The sequence below is a fragment of the Vidua chalybeata genome, chromosome 14 (genome assembly GCF_026979565.1).
Source record: "Vidua chalybeata isolate OUT-0048 chromosome 14, bVidCha1 merged haplotype, whole genome shotgun sequence".
In the NCBI taxonomy this organism is placed as follows: Eukaryota; Metazoa; Chordata; class Aves; order Passeriformes; family Viduidae; genus Vidua; species Vidua chalybeata.
In genome coordinates, this window is record NC_071543.1 from 7,017,691 (window position 1) to 7,038,180 (window position 20,490).

Below are 20,490 nucleotides of genomic sequence, written 5' to 3' on the forward strand. Positions count from 1 at the left end.
CATCCCTTTGATAAAAGGATCGAATTACAGCAGAGAGAGAAATGGGAGACAAACAGATTTTGTCCCACTTATTTTGTCCATCTAGAACTTGATTTTCCAAACTTACTGCTGTTACATAATCCTGTAATACGGGTTTGAATGAGCATAGGTACTCATCACAACTGCAGGTGTGAGTGAAGCAGGTCCCAGGATCTCCAGCACAAACACCCTGTGGGTAAGAAATGCAAAGGGGAAAAAAGGACCAGTGAAGCCTGGCTTGTACTCACATAGACACAAGTAAAATTTGATTGCCTTAGGGAAGATCATTCTCTCTCCTCCTGAAATTCCTTGACTCCTTCACAGAACACCTTTCACCTTCAGCAGCAAAACCATACCCAAGATGATGCTTCACTAGACAACTCCAACTTACTGCAGGAATATATGGGGGAAAGCAGCATGTGATCTTGTTGTTGAAAGTTGTTTTGCACAGCTTGGCTGTGTGAGAATACTTATACTTTTATACTTTAAAATACTTACTTTTTTAGGCTGCTTTTTTTTTCCTTGTAAAATATACACATGTTCACTACAGTACAAGTTAAAAACCAAATGGCTGGTAGACTTTTGTAAAGCTGAAAGCCCAGGGAAGATTAATCACCTCATGCTGTCCTCTTACTGAAGTCATCCTTTATGAGAGGTGGTAATCCAACACTCCTCTTTGGACCACTGAGCTGAAGCTTTCTGATATTCACTTATGTTTAAATTGGATAGCTCCTAGATGATTCCTAAATGTCATCTTGCTAGGCCTCAGACCTGAAGCAAAGGTAAAAAAAAAATCTAATCTCCTTTGGTGTTGTTCACTTTCATTTCCTGTCTCCCACCCAATTTCGCTAACAATTAATCTCTTACTTCATGGCTGAAACATCAGAGACTTAAGTGAGCTGTATTATTTTTGGATATCTTTGTGTGTCTTTTCAATGTGGTGAGATGTAAGTAAGTCCTTGTCACAGAATAAAATGCAACAAGTAGCTGGTTAAGTGTTTTATCTGTGTAAAAGCCATGTAAATATGCCACAAAAATATTGATATTTAACCCAATCCTGCTTTTCCCTGAATGCATTGCAAAAGGAGCTATGATATATCCGATTTCTGATAAGATGAAGTCTGATTTATCCTTGTCTAGTATCTCTGGCTAAAGTATGTGTTGCACAGTGTTAGTACATCAGGGTGCCAGTGTTGTAACTCATGTGCAACCCTGCTGCAAATGATTACACTGCTGCAGGTACCCTGAGTGGAACTCACCTCTTGTGTTCAACATCCAAAACATCTTGCTTAATCTGGAGATATTTAAGCATTTATCTTGTTCTATCTCACTTGACTTCTGAGAGAAGCCCAGATGAGTCAGGGACAAAAATTGCATTTAAAGTGTGTGTTATCCAGACACACAGATCCTTGAGATTCTTGGAACACCTGACCTGTGTCAGTACTAAAGTTCTTAATCTAATTAATGCTTTAGGTAAAATTTCTGGGTGCCTTTACTCAAAAAAAGGAGTAATATAGAAGCTTAGTGTTCATCTGAAACAAGTAGCTCAATCAGGTTGAAAGTAAACAACTGCAAATAAGCCTTGTTTTGTGCTGGATGGGTTTTAAGAATAGAACAATATATTAATTTTGCCAGGACAATATGCATGATCTGATCCTCCATCAAAGTTTTAAAGGAAATGAAGAAGGAAGGAGCTAAGAAGAAAAAAATTAAAAAGTAATTAAGAAGGCCTTGAAGAAAAGAATTTGCTCTGATAAATCACTGTTATTAGGAAATTGATAGGATTTATTTATAGAACAAAGATCCAATGCCTTCTTTTCATGCTTTATCTTAAGCAGCTACTAAGCACAGTGGAAGAAAAAGTTGTGCAAGAAAGCTCAGGGGTAGAGCAACATAAAAAATGAATAACTTGGAAGCTGTGGTGAGGCCGAAAAACCACACAGACTGCACAAGAAAAGAGGCATGGAACACAACTTGCTTAAATGACCTTCCTTTCAACAGGAAAACAAGTAATGAATAAAACCAACTGAACAGTTTAAGACAGAAACATAGACTATAAACAGACACATCTTTTGCAGGTGATGTCAAATCATTGTGTCAAATCCTGCTTAGGCCAAAGAGCTGCACAATAATGTATTTTCTGACATCCAACTGGCAGAACAGCCTATGAAATTCATAGTGATTAAGTATTGTAACTTGCTTCACATCCCAATCGTAGTTGGCATTAATATAAACAGCAACTTGCTGAACTGCTACAACTCTACAAATAGGTTTCAGGCTGGAGGACAGTAATTTAGAGGCACAACATCCAACAGACAGAAGCAAAAAGTTCAAGGGTAAAGGCTTTAAATAATTCTAACTTCCCAAGTAGGACACAAAACAATATTATTGCAGGAATTACTGAAATTTTCATTGAAACTGAAGGCCCTCATTTCAGAACCAAGCAGCTTGGTGTAATGTCAATGAAGGTAACAGGTAGTACTTATTAGATCGTTACTCTTCTTAATTGTGCAACATTACTGGCTGGTATAAATACATTGTAATAGATTGAACAAGCTCTTCTTTGTCAATTATCGGTCAAACTCTGTTTATTTTGTGAATAAATATTAACAGCAAGGCCTACAACAAAATCAACTGAAATTCAAATGGGGATTTTTAAACCTGTAGATTTGTTTTTGTAAACAATTTGATGTTCTGTCACAGACCACGAAAGATTATTCTAGAAACAGTTCATGACTGCTGTCAGCCACATCAGTCAGTTATTGCTGAACTGCTGTCCTCCCTTCAGTGCTGCAGTAGTCACCTAACAGTGGCACTTGGAGAAGTCTATAAAGCAAATAGGACATGTGAATTATATGGTATGTTAGAAAGGAGTCAAGGCTGACAGTCAACAGCAAAGCAAGCTTTTCAAATTAGAAGGCTGATTCAGGTTTTATTTCCTGCATTTAACTTTGGCCTGTCAAGGATAGGGATACTCCTACATTATACTTTCTAAACAGAATAAGACTACAAGTAGATGGCTTATAAAAGCAGTAATGGCCATGACTATAAAAGAGACTCTATATATCTCTTCTTGAGCTAATTTGAGAAAATAGATAAATGGAGTGAAACCAAAATTTGTGTTTGGTCTCCAACATAAACTGTCTCAGGGGATTCACTTCAATTCCCAGCATTCATGTCTCGATCAGCTGTAGACACAAAGACTTAACAGAAAGCAGAAGATTTGCTGATTCTTTTATCTGCTGCCCATATTACTCCTCCTACACTTACATTACTATAAAATGTAAACTTAAGATAAATCTTTTAAGTCGTTAAGTTTAGACAAGAGCTTGGGTTTTCTTTGCTCTCCAGCTCTCCTTAACATCACCCTCACATATGTAGTATCTGTAGTAATCAGGAAATCTGAGACCACAAAAAAAAAAATCTAAGAAAGCTCCTAAAATTCACAATTATTTGACTTCAAACCAAAGAATTTACCTCTAGCTCTCCTGAGGTACCAATACTAAAGTATGTTCCCTAAGCTTTCATTTTTGTAACTAGGGATTTCTTTCCTAGTTCTTCATACCTCATAGGAACTGTTTTGCTGCCTGGGCAGTCAGCCAAACATTGTATGCAGAATAAATCTTTCTTGATTTACTTCTACAGAACTTCATGAATATTCTCAGAAATGCCAAGCTGCTTTATTAGCCTTCTGAATTATTAAAAGTTCTCAAGCTAATTCCTTGTTATTAATATTTTGACTTGTTTTATGACTGCATCTGGTTGCAGATTATGCTTACAGGCCTTGTCTAGTAGCTTCTTTATGCATTGCAGTAGATGTATTTTATCTTGGACAAATACATTACACATAATTGTTCTCTCTTCCAAACCGATGAAGCTCAACTTTTTCAAAAGCATAATAGAGACCAAGGTTCTTTTTTCCAAATGTTTAAGCCTGTTAATTCTTTGGTTCCTTACAAGCTTTTGTACTGCCCTGGCACAGATCCTATCATGGCCCTTTCCATCTTTGTGAAGAGTGTCTAGCCTTCATCCTTTCCTTCCCATTCTTCCATTATGTGTTCTTGCTTCTCTCTTATCCTGATTCCTCCCCAGGTTCCTCACACCTCCCCACTGCCATTCCTTGTGTTGCATGTCCTTGCTTTCTTGTAACCTCTGACATGCCCTGGCTTTATCAGTTGAACATATTGTGTACAAAGCTCCTGGTGTGGATGTCTGTCAGCTGTTTGTGCTCTTGCCAGTGGAGTTACAGGTGACTACAATCTGCCAGTGAGTATCTCCAGATAAATCTTTGATCTGTAGCAGTACTGTCATGGGCTACAAGCAGCTGTGGTATTCAACAAATCACCCTGCATGCACACCTAACTTCTTTGGTATAAATTACCAGTCCTGCTAGCAGGTGGTGGAAGATTTAGATTATTTACTTAATTTAATCTTTCTGCAAAAGCGAAAGCTTAAGATATGATTGTGGTTTTTTGTTTTGTTTTGGTTTGTTTGTTTTTATTAGCATTTCACTTGCAATATAACCATGAGGGGGGAGCTCTGGGGATTTTCACTTCAAAAAACTGCCACCAGATAATCTGCCCTGGCATGGAGTTGTCGTGTAAACTATCCTGATCTGCTATGGAATTTCATAAGTCTTGTTACAGTCAAACTGATCAGCGTGAGTTAGATTAGCATCTATCTCCCAGAGAGCCATACGGACTTTACTTAAAAATGAAAAATCTCCTGTTTCTCAGGGTCATTTGTTCCAACAGCTAATTACTTTCACTTAAACAAATGGACAAACAAAAAACCCCCAAACAACAGAAAGCCCAGTGCTCTCCTTTCTGACCCCAATTTGTTTCACTTAAGTCCACCTTGATTCTTTTTATGCCTTTTCTAGCTTGGCTAGAAAAGTATTTTGTCTCCAGGAAGGTACATACATAGTTTGGGTTTTTTCAAATTTGTTCTTGGAACATATCTCAGTGAATACTGGATTATGACAAACTTTTTGTCTGAATGTCCCTAAATGCCCGAGGATTTAATTGTCCGAGACACTGAAATGTCCCAGAGTTGCCCAGAGATTCTCAAACTGTCACCCAAATCCTGCTCAGCCTGGGGAGGAGAGGCTCCAGGGAGACCTTAGAGCACCTTCCAGTACCTAAGGAGCTCCGAGAGAACTGCAGAAGGACTTTTACGAGGCCATGTAGCACCAGGACCCACATGACTGGCTTCGCACCGGCAGGAACCCGGTTTGGGCCAGAAATGAGGAAAAAAAATTCTTCCGAGACGCCGAAGCGCCGGGGAGGGACCGCCCCGCCCCTCCCGCCTTGGCTCCGCCCACAACTCCGCCCACTGTCTTAGCCCCGCCCCGGACCCGCCCCTCCCGGCTCTGCCCCTCTGCTCTGGCAGAGCCGGCGCCCTGCCCGGCGCGCATGCGCAGCGCCCGCTCGCGAAGCCCGGCAGTGCTGGGCCGGCCCGGTTCCCGGCAGAGGCCGCGCGCATGCGCGGGGCGGCGGCGAGGCCCGGGCAGGCCAGGCCCTGGAGCGGTGGCGGGGCCGCGCCATGAGCGCCTGGTAGAGGGGCCGCGATGAACCTGCGCGGCTTCTTCCAGGACTTCAACCCCAGGTGAGTGTGGCACGGGCAGCGCCGGCCCGGCAGGGTTAGCCCGGGGGCCCGGCCGGGAGCAGCGCTGGGTGCGGGACCCCTCAGCTTTGGAGCGGAGCGGCCTCGGGTGGCCCTTCCGCACCGCGAGCTCGGGCGGCGTTTGGAACACGCCGTTCCCGGACGGTTTTCCTGCCCAGAATCACTGAATCAACCAGGCTGGAAAAGACCTCTGAGATCATCGAACCCAGCCGTCCCAGCGCCCCGCGTGTCGGTGCGCGCTCCCCGCGGCTGGTTCGCGCTCCGGGCTGGGAAGGCGAACGCTCCACATCTGCTTTCCAGCCGCGCTCCCAGTCATCTGCTTTGTTGTTGTGTAACTTTCTCAGATGACTCCCAGGCTCTTTCTGGTGTTTGAATGTTTCACCGCGGTGCTTTGGCTCCGCACGCCCCAGCGCAGGCTCTGACCGTGCGGCGGCGGCTCCGTGTCCGCAGGTGAGAGCAAGCCTGGGCTGCGCGGGGAGCTCCGGGGAGGCGAGCCCTTCCTTCGGCCTCCCTTGCAATTAACAATGCGGTCGTCACTACAGCCCGGGCTTCTGCTGCCTCTCCAAGCAAGTACGGACATGTAACTTTTAAAGAAACTGAGAGAATGAGTTAAATTTTACCAGGTTTTACCAGATATTTTAAGACCGCAGACTAAGGGCCGGCAAGGAAGTTGTGCAAGGTGGCTTGAAAAGCTGAGTCCTGGAAGAGCCTTGCACGTGAAAGAGTCCTTACATGATGCCAGTTAGAGCGAGCCGTGTTCAGTCAGTTGTTTAGACAAACAAAGGGGTAACCAAAGCTCCAGGAAATGCATTGTTACAGAGGCTGAAATAAACAATTGAAATATGTGTGGTCGGAGTAATGGAAAAGTAAAAGCAGAAGTCTTAGAAGCTTATAAAGTTTTGTTTCTGCGGAGCGATGCTTGCAGCTTGTTTGGGTGCCGAGTGATGAATGAGCAAGCCAAGTGTTGCACTTTTGCAGGTGTCTTTATGTTTTGATGTGCCTGGAACACCCGGGGAGCAGGGATATTTCACTGCTGTGTTTATTGAGGAGCCAGGGAACGTATAAGGTACACAAATATTGAATGTCAAAAAAGGATGACTAGCCGAGGAGCTGAGACATCTCTTTGTTGCTATGAGGTGTGACCGGTTTATATCATCCTATCCCGAGGTAGTTTCATGAAGCACGCAGGGAGATGCTGACACAATAAATCTGCTCTTCATTATTAAGGTGCAGATGAGACACTTGTTCTGAGTAGAGACAAAACAGCTTGATATCAAACATAGCAGTCCTGACCTGATGAATGCTTTGTTATTTGATGTGAGTGAAGGTAGGTAGTTTCAGTTATGCTGTTGGAGAAATTGTAGTATTCCTCACTGCTGCTGCATTAATCTGTTCCCTAGGCTATCCGTGTTTTAAAATGCATAAAATGCAACACTGAAACAGTGTTGAAACCTAATTATGTGTTTTATAAAGCAGTCTGGGAGCTTCTGGTGGATGGGTGGGAGACTTTTCCCTTCCTGTCTTTTGAGGAAATTGCCTACTGCGTAATTATTTTGTCTGATTTTTGGTGGTGCAAGCAGTTGCTGTGCCACTGCTCAAGTATTCGGATATGTTTATTCATTCATAAATTGACTATGTTAGAAGCTGTATCAGTGTAGCTATTTTAAATTTGTAAGCATCACACTCAATATTCCAGAGAGAAACTTCAGTGTATAATAGGTAACTTTGCTAAACATTTAACCTGTTGGGTTTTTCTTTTCTATAATACTAGTTGTTTAACACAATATTAAGAAAAAAAAATTATCTGAAGTTGGCCCTATTACAATTCATAATAACTTGGTGTGGATAAAATGTCATAAATTATGTAACTCAATTTTGAATATCAAAAGCTACTTCATTTGATGTGTATGACAGAACACATTTTTTAAAAACATGTACAGCTGGTATACTTGTGAGCCTCTAATAAATAGAGCTCCTGGCTGGATCCTTGTGGAAGGGAACTATTTACTCACTCCATTCACTGAGATTGTTATGCAAAAATGCTTTTGCTGTGTTTCCTTGAAGCAATGGTTTTATAAGTGAAAGAGATGACATATGCTGTATCTATGATGAAATATTTGATTCTTTGCAAAGAAGCTTGACACATTTGCTATTAGAAGCATCCCAGTGAAATTTCAGCTGTGATTTTGTTTCCTCTACAAAGTTAATGTGAAGTTGCTTGCCTTGATTCCTGACTGGGTTGTTTTCTTTGTTTGTTCAATAGCAAGTTCCTTATTTATGCCTGCCTGCTGCTCTTCTCCGTGTTGCTCTCTCTACGTCTGGATGACAAAATTCAGTGGAGTTACTGGGCTGTGTTTGCTCCAATATGGCTGTGGAAGTTAATGGTGATTGTTGGTGCCTCAGTGGGAACAGGAGTATGGGCCCGAAACCCACAGTATCGGTAAGCTGATGCTGTTTGTTTGGCAAAACAGAGAATGTCGTGTCTTGTCAGTCTAGGACAAAATAACTTTCACATCTTTAAATACATCTGTGTTGAGTTTTTTGGAAATTTGAGTAGAACCTGAATTTGAAGATCCTAGGCCAAAAGAAAAATGACCTTAAATGAAGTGCAATAAATGTCTTTTCTGTCTGTGGTGAATATTAAATGAAAAATCTTGGTGCACAGATCTCCTGATACAGCCACTTTTTGTGTGGTTCAGGTCTTGTTTGCCCCTTCTTGTAATGGGTCTCGTGGTGTAGGGAGAAGCTCTGTGTGTGCTGGCATTTTAGTAACAGAAAATATGTGTTGCAGTACTCTGACTTGGATAAATAAAGAAATCTGGGGAAAAGATGTTGATTCAATGAATGCTGATGCAGAAATCAAACAGATCATTTTAAATTTAGCTTATTTTCTAACAGCCTGCATGATAGCTGACTGTTGATATACTAGCAAATAAATCTTGTTTTATCTGCCCAGAGATTTTTTAATCCTTAAAAACTTTTCAAATTGTAAATATCCCACTGCACCCTTTGAGTAAAATTCTTCAAACGTGCAGCTTTATGGGAAAGAAATCCTATTAGGTCATCAGCAGTGGAGTTTAATGAGTATAATGTGTATGTTTATTAAAAACAAGTGTTAATATCTGAAGCTCAAGCAAATGTTCTGGGATGTTTGCAGGGTAATATGCTTTCTTACAGGCAAGTAAATTCTTCTTTATCCTCTTTCAGAGCAGAAGGAGAAACCTGTGTGGAGTTCAAAGCTATGTTAATTGCAGTAGGCATCCACCTCCTACTGCTGATGTTTGAAGTCCTGGTGTGTGACAGGATTGAAAGAGGAACCCATTTCTGGCTTCTGGTCTTCATGCCACTGTTCTTTGTGTCTCCAGTCTCAGTTGCAGCTTGTGTGTGGGGATTCCGACACGACAGGTCTCTGGAGGTGAGGCTTCCCTTCACGTGCCACTGCATGGCAGTGCAGGGCTTGGGATCAGCTCTGGGGCCGCTGTCTCTTAGGAGAGCACAATACAGAAAACTACATCAGTCCAGTTAATTGCACTCATCTGTAAATGGGAGTGAACTCAGGGTCAGGAATAACTTCTTCTAGTATCTTCTAGTTTTTTTCAACTACCAAATGGCAGCAGGTTTTGAACCTGCTTTTTTATTATTTTGTGTTAAAATAACTCGCCAGGAACTCTGCAGTATAGATCAATACCAGACACTTACATGGAAACAACAGAAAAAATTCCAAGCACTGATTGCAAGCACTGTCTCTAGGCAGAATTGAGTTTCCAGAGCTCTACATAATCAGGGCTGAAAATCTTAATATCACAATCTGTGTGTTTAATCTTTAATTTGGGAATGTGAACGATAGGCAGTAACATTAGGGTTTTATTTTCTGCCTCTATCTTATCTCTAATTCCCTTTGGTTTTGGAAGAACCTTGGAAGGATTCTCAAGGTGCTCCCACAATTATGACATTTTGCAATAAATTTAGAATTCATACTGAATTTTTTAAAGGAGTTTTTCATTTTGCTATGTCCTCAAACTACCCCATGACAATTAAAAATCTGGTTTTTAGATGAGGCTCAGCTTTTTCAGGTATTTTAATTTCAAGGGGCTATTTCTCTAACATTAGCATAAGATGAGTTTTTCACTAGAGAGAAACATTTTTGGTAAGTGAGTGTTATGATGGCTGGTAAACTGATATCCTAAGTTCATTTTGAAACATTTGCCAATAGAAATTTATTTTGCAGGGTTTTATTATCAGTTAAGCATCGCCAAAAGTAAAATTTGTGTGGAAGTGCTTGTCATCTACTGGATGATGCTTGATTGCCCATTGATTTACAGATGACTGCACAGCTGCTAAGTGCTGGCAGAAGAAAGTGGAATCCATAAAAGGCAACAGCTGTCTCAATCCATTTTTATTATTTTGTTTTTTACTCTTAGTCATCTTCACCTAGTGCTGTTCTACTTTCTCTTCTTTTCATTCTGTTAAGATTTCATATTTCCCTTTCATTTGCTAGAAACATGAGGGGTCTGCCTTTAATCCAGGACATCAGTTTTTGACATGAGTAATCAAAGCAGTTGTTAATCTATTATTATTTTCATAAGTATTTAATCTGAAATACATTATCTGCTCATTCCTGTTCTGTAGCTGACTAGGTGATCAGTAAGTACATGCTGGGGTTTTTGTCTCTGTGTCATGGTGGGCTCAGAAAAGGCTTCCTTTTATGTGTTATACTATTTTATAGTCAGTAAAGCACTATTTATTTAAAGCATGTTGAATTCATTAAGTTGTGAGCCACTGCAAATATGTGTGCACTTGCCATATAAATCTCATGTGTTAACTTGATTCTATAAACTATTTACAGCAATTGACCCTATTATTTTTATATTTTTCTCTCTCTCTTTGCTCTTGCAGCTTTCTGGTTGCTTGGTCTTATGCTTGAGTTTGGGGTGGGGCGGGGTCGGTGGTTTATTCTTTTAAGAAAGCCAGTGGTACAAAATTATACTTAATCTACTTTTTTTAAAAGTAATTTATAGTTGAACAGTGGAAACTTTGGTGTGGTCCCTAAAGCTGGCAAGTGGCTGCTGCCTGTTGGAGTTTTGTCTCCCTGACCTGTAACTTTCAAAGGCATTTATCCAGATGATAGTCTACACAATCGTGTTAGTGAAAAGTAGTATGTAGTGTCTGCCTTCAGATAAATATTACATTTAAAAGAGGCCTTACATAACTGCATATTTTTTGTAAAAATGAGTAATGTTTCTAGCTTGCATTCAAAAGCTTCAGTTAGACTTTTCAGATAATAATTCTGTGGTCTCTGAAAATCCTACCAGTTGTAGGGCTGCCCATAACCTTTGGAAATAGAATATTGCCAAATGTGATGGTGTTTCATTGTCTCATTTTATTCAAGCTAGACACAAGACTTTTTTTAAAAAAAACAAAGTATAATGAAGGGCTGTTTCTCATAGTGGCAAGCAGAACTCATGAAAACCTTTCACTAACATTTTAATGAGAAGTATTGCTTTTCTCTGTTGCCACAAAACCTATGTCTTCAGTGTCATTTAAAATATCTCTCAATTATACAGTAAATTATTTGAATTTGGATGTCCCAATTCTCCATGTATTTCTTTTCTTTCCTAGATAGAGCTTTTAATTTTAATTAGACTTTTAATTTGGACTGTTGGTAGTTTTGCCCATTAGTGAAACTATGAAATATTCCAAAAGATTAATTTTGTTAATTTTAAATTGAAGGTCTTTTTACTACTTAATTTAATTCTAGCAGTATTTCTTGTATGAAAAGTACAGCTGTTTCCTGATGCTTTGCTTTTTTCTTTCTGATTAGTTTGGCTTTTCTTATTTCTCTAATCACTCTTAAGTGCCCTTTTTTTTTTTAAATACCAGGAAGATCTTGAAAACAGCAGACTCTACATTTTGGTTGGGATCATACCCACACAAATTTAGGGATGTTTAGTAATAAAAAATGCAAATGAAAATGAATTTTCATATTTCAGTGATAAGAATGGGGTCAGAGGAGTGCTTTGACAGATTCATTAGTTATCCTGAAAGTAAGTTTATCATACTAAGAGTTAACTAATGTTTTTTTCTTTTTCTAGCTGGAAATCTTGTGTTCAGTCAATATTCTACAGTTCATATTTATTGCACTCAGACTAGATGACATCATCAGATGGCCATGGCTTGTATGTAACCAGTGTTTTCTTCTTATCTTTGTTTAAATGTTGAATTTCATAAAGATACTTATTCTAGGGAGCAGTTAATACACGGTCACTCCATGATCCCATTTCTGCTCACTTAGCAATCCTTCACTGAAGGTCTGGCATCTCATTCAGTGGTCATGGGAATCAGAGGCTGTTCCTTGGGTCCATCATCCTCTGAGGGAGAGGAATATGTCATCAACTGCAGTTCATCTCTGAGCAGCAGTTGAAAGAGAAACCCTCACTCACAGTTCCCAATGGGAACACTAAACAAGCCATGAAAATGATTGGTGAGTTAGAGAATGTATTGGTAAATACAGTCTGGTAAATAACTACTTCTATTTGTTGTGTTACCATGAATGTAAATCCACTTACTGTGCAAGTAGTCACTGTCAAAACTGCTGAGATGTCCTGTCCCAAGTGCCTTTAGAATACAAAAGGGCTGTTTCTGTGTCTGGGTTTTTGTAAACTACCATAAAACTGACAGTCTTTCTGTCCTTTCTATTGTCAAAAAACTTGAGAAAGGATTGAAACTCCTTAAAGTAAGGTATCCAGTGTGAAAATACTTGCTAAAATTCAGTTTCAAGTACAGTTTGAGCCCACACAAAGTCACAGAAGCCTTACCTAAGTTGAACTACGTTACCTTAATTTTAAATTGTTTCAACTTGATGGGGTTTAGAAAGCTGAGGAACCTCTGAACTGATTATGGTTCGAAACAACAGACATGAGTTTGATGCCCTTCTGTTAGACATTAGTTAAAGACTTAGTTTTCTTGTTTAGGCTTAATATGTAGACTTGCTTTATTTAAAAAAAACCCCACAACTGAAACAAATCAAATGTGTCTTTCTTTCAGGTTGTCTGTGTTCCACTGTGGATCTTGATGTCCTTCCTGTGCCTCGTCGTGCTCTATTACATCGTGTGGTCTGTGCTGTTCCTGCGCTCCATGGACGTGATCGCTGAGCAGAGGAGGACCCATATAACCATGGCTGTCAGCTGGATGACAATTGTAGTTCCACTGCTCACGTTTGAGGTAGAAAAAGCCATAATGAGTTTGATGTGTCTTGTTCTTTTTTTCAGTAAGTAATGAATGATGATTTTTGAACCTACTGAAATGAGAATGCTGCTCTTTGTTTTTGGACTAAAATATTAACAGCAAAGATGAAACACAAATGAGAATTCTATGTTCCTTTCAAGTTTCTTGAGTAAAATCTGCATCACATTGGAAGTGTAACTACATGCTTCTGTGAAGGCCACTTTTTCCTCACAGATGTGTGAAGTTAATGATTTCAGATCAGCCTATGCTTTAAGCAGTTTGAAAGTTAGTATTGCAATTAAACTGACATTGTATAATTTTTTTTTCCATTTAGATCTTGCTAGTACACAGACTGGATGGGCATAATTCTTTTTCATTCATACCCATATTTGTTCCTCTCTGGCTTTCACTGATAACATTAATGGCAACAACATTTGGACAAAAAGGAGGCAATCACTGTAAGTATTTCAGAATCCTGGAAACAGATTAAAAATCAATGTATTTTATTAAGATTTGTATTTTCAGAAAGGGCTTTTCTATTACTACTATTTTCAGGCAGTTGTAATAAGGTTTCAGTGCTTACAGTGTCCTCCCCTGTGGCACCGTTTACTTTGGTTGAGGTGCAAAGTCTTTTGTGTTCCTTCTCTGTACTGATGTGACCCAACACTGTGTAATGTGTGACATGAACGGATTCTTGCTGGGGTGGTGTAGCTGTAATTCATGCAGATATATATACACACAGGCCTGCATGTGCAGACATGGAACTGTGCAAATGCTTGTCCAGACTGTCTGTGTGTATATAACCTGAATTGTAATGTTACGGTAGGTGTAAGGAATACTGAGAAGCAGCATTAACAAATCTTATTTATATGCAAACAATCAAGAGACCTTAAATAGTCTGTCTACTTAATTAAGCATTGATTCTGTTAATAATGTAAAATGATTTTGTTTCTTTTAGGGTGGTTTGGAATTCGCAAAGACTTTTGCCAGTTCCTGCTTGAAATTTTCCCATTCCTGCGAGAATATGGAAATATCTCTTACGATCTTCATCATGAAGATAATGAGGAGGCAGAAGAAACACCACTGCCTGAACCGCCAAAAATTGCACCAATGTTTCGAAAAAAGACTGGAGTGGTCATTACACAGAGTCCTGGAAAATACGTGATTCCACCTCCCAAGTTAAACATTGATATGCCAGATTAAGATGACAGTAGCATATTAAACTTGAAGTGGTCATCAGCAGACAGATGTATTTCATCTCATGCCTTGTCCCAATTCCTTTAAAATAGATATTGCTGAATCAGTGGCTTGGATTACACAAATCAGAAATCTTGAAGATAATCTGAGTGCTTTTCCAGAAATGTGGTTGTCTAATATGTGAACCTTCCCAACAGGTTGGTTGCACGCTTGCCTGTATAGTATTTATATGAACATTTTTAGCAGTGTAATATATTGTTTAAAAGTCCTGTTGTGTACAGTATAAGTATTATCTAAAAGTATTTTTTTAAAAACCCTGTATGAAATGCCTATGCTATTCCAGGTGTCTTTTAGGTCCTAAATATACACTTGTTTTTGTGTCTCTTTTAAATGCTTTGGGATGCCTTAGCATAGTACCTCTTTACTTCTTCCTCTGTTCAGCTGCAATCATCACAGAGGCACAAGTGTTGCACTTGTGAGGCAACACTGGAAAGCTTTTTTTGGGAGGGGAAGTAGAATGTATGGTGACTTACATGACGCATTTGAGTTAGCTGTGTAAATATTCATGTAAGTATTTCAACTTTTGTGCTGGCTTGGGAATTACATGTTGGTTTTGTTGCTTTTCCAGTTTCATATTTTGATTCTTCTCGAGCAGCATGTACCATTCTCCCATTAGACTGGCTGTTTAATAACCTGTTTCTCACATTGGGTGGTCTATGCCAGAAACGTTTGTGGTAGGCTTCACAGCTGTTGGTTAGCTGGTAAAAATATCATAGCTTGGTCTCTGTTACCAGCTTTCTGTTGGTCAGTGTAAATGATTAAACTTTTCAAGATAGGATCTTGTTGGTGTTGGCATAGCATTTTCTTGTCTCTTCGAAGAAAGACCTGCTTTGACAGTGTGCCTTGGACTTACAGATGCTTTGGAGAAATGGAGTCTACGAAATGTGTAGTCCTGTAGTTTATAAAACCAGATGTCTCATATTCCCAAACCCTTGCAGCTGCTCTCTGTGTTCAGGTAACGCACAGTTTAGATAGGTTAGATACCTTGGGTCTCATTTCTTTAGTGTTAGCATGGCAGGAAGAGCAGGGAGTCTGTGGAAATTTCTGCATGTGTTCAAGGTGTACGCCTGAAAAACTTGGATGCAGTACTTCCATTTCTGATGCTCCAAAGCTCCTCTTTCTTGCCTGTGGACCAGCTACTGCCTGAAACCCATCCCAGAACTGTCCCATCCCAAAGTTAAATTTTGTTGCAGTTTTATTTTATATATTATTTATGTATACTTTATTACTGATTCAACAAATCAAACATCAGCGGCATTGTTACCGGACATCCATTTGCCTGCACACCACCATGGAAAAGAAAACCAGACACCAAGCTTGAACGAGAAACCAGGTCCCAGGAGGTGAGCAGTCCACGCACAGCAGGGGCAAGGGACAACAGGCACAGCTCTGCACTGGGGACGGCCTCAGCTGCCTAGCACAGTGCTAAGGCAGGTCCTTGAGGCAGTGGTGCCCGTACAGCTCTATCTGCTGCTGCTCAGACACGGAGGAGCTCCAGCCTCTGCACCTTCCCTTCAGCCAAGGCACAGCAGGGCCTGGCTGGGGCCAGGGAACTGCTCAGGGAACTTGACCCAGCCCTGCCCTGCAGTCACTTCCCACCCCTGCAGCTGTGCTGCTCGCTCTGTGTCCAGGTCATGGCTCAGTTCCACTGTGTGGTTCAGACAGTGGAGCTGCAGGCATTGGCCCTGGGCCACAGCTCTGACAGAAGTGCTGTAGTCCAAGGGAACAGGTTCCTAAGTCCTCCAGTGAAGTGTCTGAATACAAAGGCTCTGCCACTTGTCTTGTTCTTAGAGCCATGCCTAGGTGTGGCCTTGCTCCAGAAAAGCAAAAGGATTTTCACTGTAATGTAGGGTGTGAATTTTGAAAAACTCTTGAGAGTGCCAAAGCTTAGTGGCTATTATTTGTAATTTTTCACACTTGTTTTGAATTCGGTATTATATTTTGAAAGATAACTAGTATTTTTCATCTTAAATAAGAGAGGAAAAAATGTAATACTTGCTCAATTTCATTTTGTACAAGCACCTTCTCAAAATGGACTTTCTGCAATGTCTGTCAGGTCACAGAGCTGTATTCATCATATGCACATCTTGTGTGCCTGAAATGTGAATGAAAAGAATCTATCCTTAAGGCAGGACAAGGAGTGGTCTGGGACAGATGTCCTATAAATTGTGGCAACCTGCTTTTAAGCACCATTTTCCTATAATCAGAGATGCAGCTATCAAAAAATAATTTTAATTTACATTTAAATTGGCACACAATACATAACTGTACATTTAAAAATGGCACTTACTTAGTTGTTTATACAGGAAAAATCTAGAAAAACAATTTAATGCCATAAAGACACATCTTGTTTGTTTTGTCTCAAAAAAGCAGTTCTTCAAATTTGCCATTTCAAATAGTTTTGGAATAGAATCCTAAACAAGATGCTGATGTAATTCACAACTCAGCATCTTAAATACAAGTCTGCATTTAGGCACGAAAAATAATAGTAAAGGGCAACACCTAAAATTCTGAAGGGATCAGTTCTTCAGGGATGTCCACCTGCCATACCCCAGTTCTCCCTCTGGCAGGAATTGGTTCCAGGAGCCATCTGGGATTTGAAACAACAGTCAAGTATTTCTGTTCTAGATTACTGAGGACAGCTTTGTTTTCCAGCTCCAGAATCTCTTCAGGAGGCAGGTTTTCTGGATATAGTGATGTCTCTCCAACATCAATTAATCCTGTATATGACAATTAAAATACAAAATTAATTGCCAGTTTGATCTGCTAGAGGAAGGTTTTCCACAAGTAGCCCTCCCTGAGGACACAGAGAACAGCCAGTTTGTTACCAAAAAGGCAGAGTTAGAGAGAGGTACACCTCCCACCTGTGTTGTTTGCTGCAAAAGTCCATGTGACTCAACTCAGGTAGGTGAAGAAAAGGAGGAGGGCACAGTTAAAATCACCACTACCCACTGCTGCCGAATTCTGTGAAAAGCAGCCTGCATCTAAGGCACAGCTGCTACCAAAACTCCTGAGCTACATTTGGACTTGGACCAGCTTCAGTAAAGCATAAAACTCTCTCTGCTCCTCTCAAGCCACTATGCTACTAACGTTTTTAAATCATTAAACTATTTTGAAATTCCTACCTACACAATTAAGCATACAATTTATGTTAAGGCTGCAAATCTACATATTATGTAGACCTACAGTTTTCAGCACTGCAGAACCACAAAGTTCAGTGTATGTGATAGATTTTTTTTTGCAGGAATAGCTAAAAGTATTCAAATGACAATGAAAGATGGTGTAAAAAAATACAACAAAATAGTACAAAATGAGCACTAAACTTTTTAAGTGTACAGTGCACAACATCTGCAAGTTATGCAGTGAAATATCATTGCCTCTTCACTGTGTTACAGAAACAAACTTCTTCACTACCCAAATACAAAAAAGTGACAGAGGGGGCTTGTAAAACTGAAATAGGATTTATTTATGTAATTATTTATGTATACTTTAAAATGGCATACACAGTGCTGCAACATCATGAATTTGCTTGACCATGAGTACTGCAAAATGGTTTCAGCAACAGTTCCTAAGCTCAAAATGCAAAAAGCGTGAAATTGACATGTATTATGCTGAAACATACAGGAATTGATATAAACCCCCTCAATCTCAACTTATGCTCCACTCCTTCAAAGAGTTAAAGAAATATCACAGTGACCACAAACACATAAAGTAGATGTGTATTTGAGTGACTGTTAAGGGATTGAAAGTTTGCTTAGAAAATATAACCCAAGGACGCTTACCTGCAATAACTCCTCTGCCAAATTTTTCCCCTTCATCCAACAAATCTTGCAGTTGTTTCGGAGTCATGCCGAGCCTATTCAGAAGAATTTCTCTCCATGTTTCATCTTCCCAGTCCTTAACAGCTATATGAATAGCAATGGTGCAGTTCTTGTACCCTGCTAGCAAAGGACGCCAGCGAGTCTCTAGCGTTTTGACTTGGTTTAGAAGCAACCCTGCGTAGGGCTGTCGGAAGGAAAGGCAACCGAATTTCATCGTGCTTCTCGCATTAGAGGCCGTTTATTTCCTGTAAACACACAGACGCCCGGGGATGAGTCTACAGAAGCGGCCGATGCCCGTAACACGCTCACGGCTCTGGAGCCGCGGAGCTGCGCGGAGAGAGCTGCGCGGCCTCCCCGGGGCGGGTCCGCCCCCGCGGGCCCCGCTCTGCCCGCGCCGCGCTCCGGGCTCGGGCCGCGCCGCCCGAACAGCCGCCCCCGCGGCCGGGCACGGCCCCGGTCCCGGTCCCGGCCGTCACCTCACGGCCGCAGGCGCTTCCCCCGCGGCCCGGCCCGGCCCCGCCCGGCCCGGTCCCCCTGCGGTGGCTCCCGCGGGGCGCGCTCCGCCGCCGCGCGGCCATGGAGGCCCCGGGGCCGCCGCCTACCTGCGCCACCGGCTCCGCGCCCTCCGCTCCGCCGGCCCGCCCGCACGGTGGGTGCCGGGAGCGGAGCGGGGCGGGGCGGGCCGAAAGGCGGCGGCCCTGCGTCCGGGGGCGCGGGGCCGGCCGTACTGAAAGGAGCGCCGTTCCGGCGGCTTCTCGGCTGTCCCGGGAGGAGGGATGGGGTTATGGCCTGGTCCTCGGCGATCCGGAGTGGCGAGGGCCCGGCGGTGGGTGCTGAGGGGAGGCGGGAGCTGCGTGTGCCCTGCCCGGGGGGTGTCCGGTGCGGCGCTGCCAGGCTCGGGCGATGCGCTTGGTGCCTCGTAGCCCGGGAGCGCCGTGTCCGCGGCACCGCGGGTACCTGTCCGGCTCTGCAGCCGCGCGGTGCGGGCCCCTCGCGCCTCTGCTCACAACCGAAATACTTCAGCACATGAAAATGCAGTGGCTCACACCTCCTTGCTTTCTCTGGCCACTAGTTTGCTTGGGACTGAATTTCACAAAGTGCTCTCATGCAGCCCTACTCTCTGAGGACAGTCTTACCCGTATCCTGGTGCGTTAAATGGCGTGTTTTGCATCAAGACTTTGCCCTTTTAATACAGGCGTTTTGAACAACGCAGTTACTGTTTGACAATACGTTTTGTGTGTGCTGGTCCCACTGTGAACCCTGGCAACAGGGAGCAACGTGTGGGGGCCTAGTAAGCACAGTAAAATTCAGAGACCTTACAGGAAAAGACAATTTGGAAAAGGAGAGGGTTAGAATAGATGTATAGTTATGCTATGTTCGGTTTTAACGGGCAGCCTATATTTTATGTCAGTGAATACGTGTATATTTTATGTCAGTAAATACGTGTTTGTACATGGTAATTTCCAAGGTATACAAATCAAAGTGACCTCATTAAGGCAGACAGTGATACTAAAAATGGCTACTGGTGCAGCAAGTTGTTGAGTCCTGCCTGAATTTCTGCAGGTACAGATAGATAGATAAAAATAGAAGATAGATAGATACAGATAGAAGATAAAAAATTGCAGATGTGTTTCTGTCCAAATAAAAATCACAGGAGATTTATCTCTCCTGTAAAGCCATAGCTTTCAGCTGAGGACGGTAAATACGAGTATTTGGGGAGCTTTGCCATGCACGCAGCATTTGAGAGAAAGAAGGGGAGGAGAGAATGTTGACCAAAAGGAGTGAGTTAGGAGAGACAGTCAGGTGGAAAAAGAAAAGTGTTAGAGAAGGAAAAGAAAAAATGGTAGTATTTGTAAAGGAGAAAAGTAATGATGACCTTTCTTTTGTCTTTTTCTCTGTTGAACCACATTTCTTAACCATGAGAAATCTCAAAGTTACTTTAACAATTCCAGGAACTCACAAGTGGAAAGAGTAAAGTGATCTGCTGGAATTACACTGAGAGAGAGATGGGCGGATCCTATGCTTAGAAGGGCAGAGGAACTTTATATAGCAAAAGGTAAGACTAATGATGGGTTTTTTTGTTCAGGTCTCTGACTTTGTGAATAATGGATATTTATTGGTAAAACCTTACAAGTAACTTTAGTATTCTGTAACTGCAGGGTTAAGTGATTATTTTCTAATGATAAGCCCTTCACATAACTCTTATGAGCCAGTTTTGGCATATACTTTAAATATACCTTCAGTGAATATTGTGTATTTTGAAGTATTTTATGGCTGATAGAATTTAACTGTTGAGACTTAGTTTTACTTATTACCACTTTCTGCAATTTCTGCTTCATTATCCTGTTTTCCCTGTGGATATTTCCAGTATCTTGTTTGAAATGTTCCAGATGGATGCATTCCTGTTCTCTATATAAGATCCTAATAAGAAGAGAAATTAATAGATGATGTGAACTTAAGTTCATTGTAGTTTTTAGAGGGTTATTACTTTAAATGTTTTTTTGCTTTAAGCTCTTTCCATCTTACTAGATGTGCACAGTTAGTA

General features: G+C 41.3%; 3 protein-coding genes across 6 annotated transcripts in view; 2 read left to right on the forward strand and 1 right to left on the reverse strand.

The window, feature by feature from the left end:
* Nucleotides 1–5,470: 5,470 nt before the first annotated feature.
* Nucleotides 5,471–14,902, forward strand: TMEM185A (transmembrane protein 185A). The gene is made up of 7 exons (XM_053955914.1): nt 5,471–5,625; nt 7,907–8,083; nt 8,851–9,058; nt 11,736–11,819; nt 12,688–12,864; nt 13,202–13,325; nt 13,826–14,902. The coding sequence occupies exons 1-7, from the start codon at nt 5,588–5,590 to the stop codon at nt 14,068–14,070; spliced, it is 1,053 nt and encodes a 350-aa protein (XP_053811889.1). The 5' UTR covers nt 5,471–5,587; the 3' UTR covers nt 14,071–14,902.
* A 399-nt stretch (nt 14,903–15,301) lies between these two features.
* On the reverse strand, nt 15,302–19,098 carry LOC128795272 (protein EOLA1-like). 3 transcript variants are annotated; one of them, XM_053955917.1, is made up of 3 exons: nt 19,082–19,098; nt 17,907–18,190; nt 15,302–16,844 (listed from the first exon to the last, which is right to left on the reverse strand). In XM_053955917.1, the coding sequence occupies exons 2-3, from the start codon at nt 18,157–18,159 to the stop codon at nt 16,627–16,629; spliced, it is 471 nt and encodes a 156-aa protein (XP_053811892.1). In that variant the 5' UTR covers nt 18,160–18,190; nt 19,082–19,098; the 3' UTR covers nt 15,302–16,626. The 3 variants fall into 3 exon arrangements, with proteins under 3 accessions (XP_053811892.1, XP_053811891.1, XP_053811890.1); XM_053955916.1 differs by lacking the exon at nt 19,082–19,098 and adding an exon at nt 18,674–18,749; XM_053955915.1 differs by lacking the exon at nt 19,082–19,098 and adding an exon at nt 18,548–18,638.
* Nucleotides 19,003–20,490, forward strand: part of MAMLD1 (mastermind like domain containing 1) — a 251,549-nt gene continuing 250,061 nt past the window's right edge. For both annotated transcript variants that reach the window (XR_008433462.1, XR_008433461.1), the window contains exons 1-2: nt 19,003–19,091; nt 19,898–20,001. The gene's annotated coding sequence lies outside the window, so the exon portion shown is untranslated. The remainder of the gene's footprint in view (nt 19,092–19,897; nt 20,002–20,490) is intronic.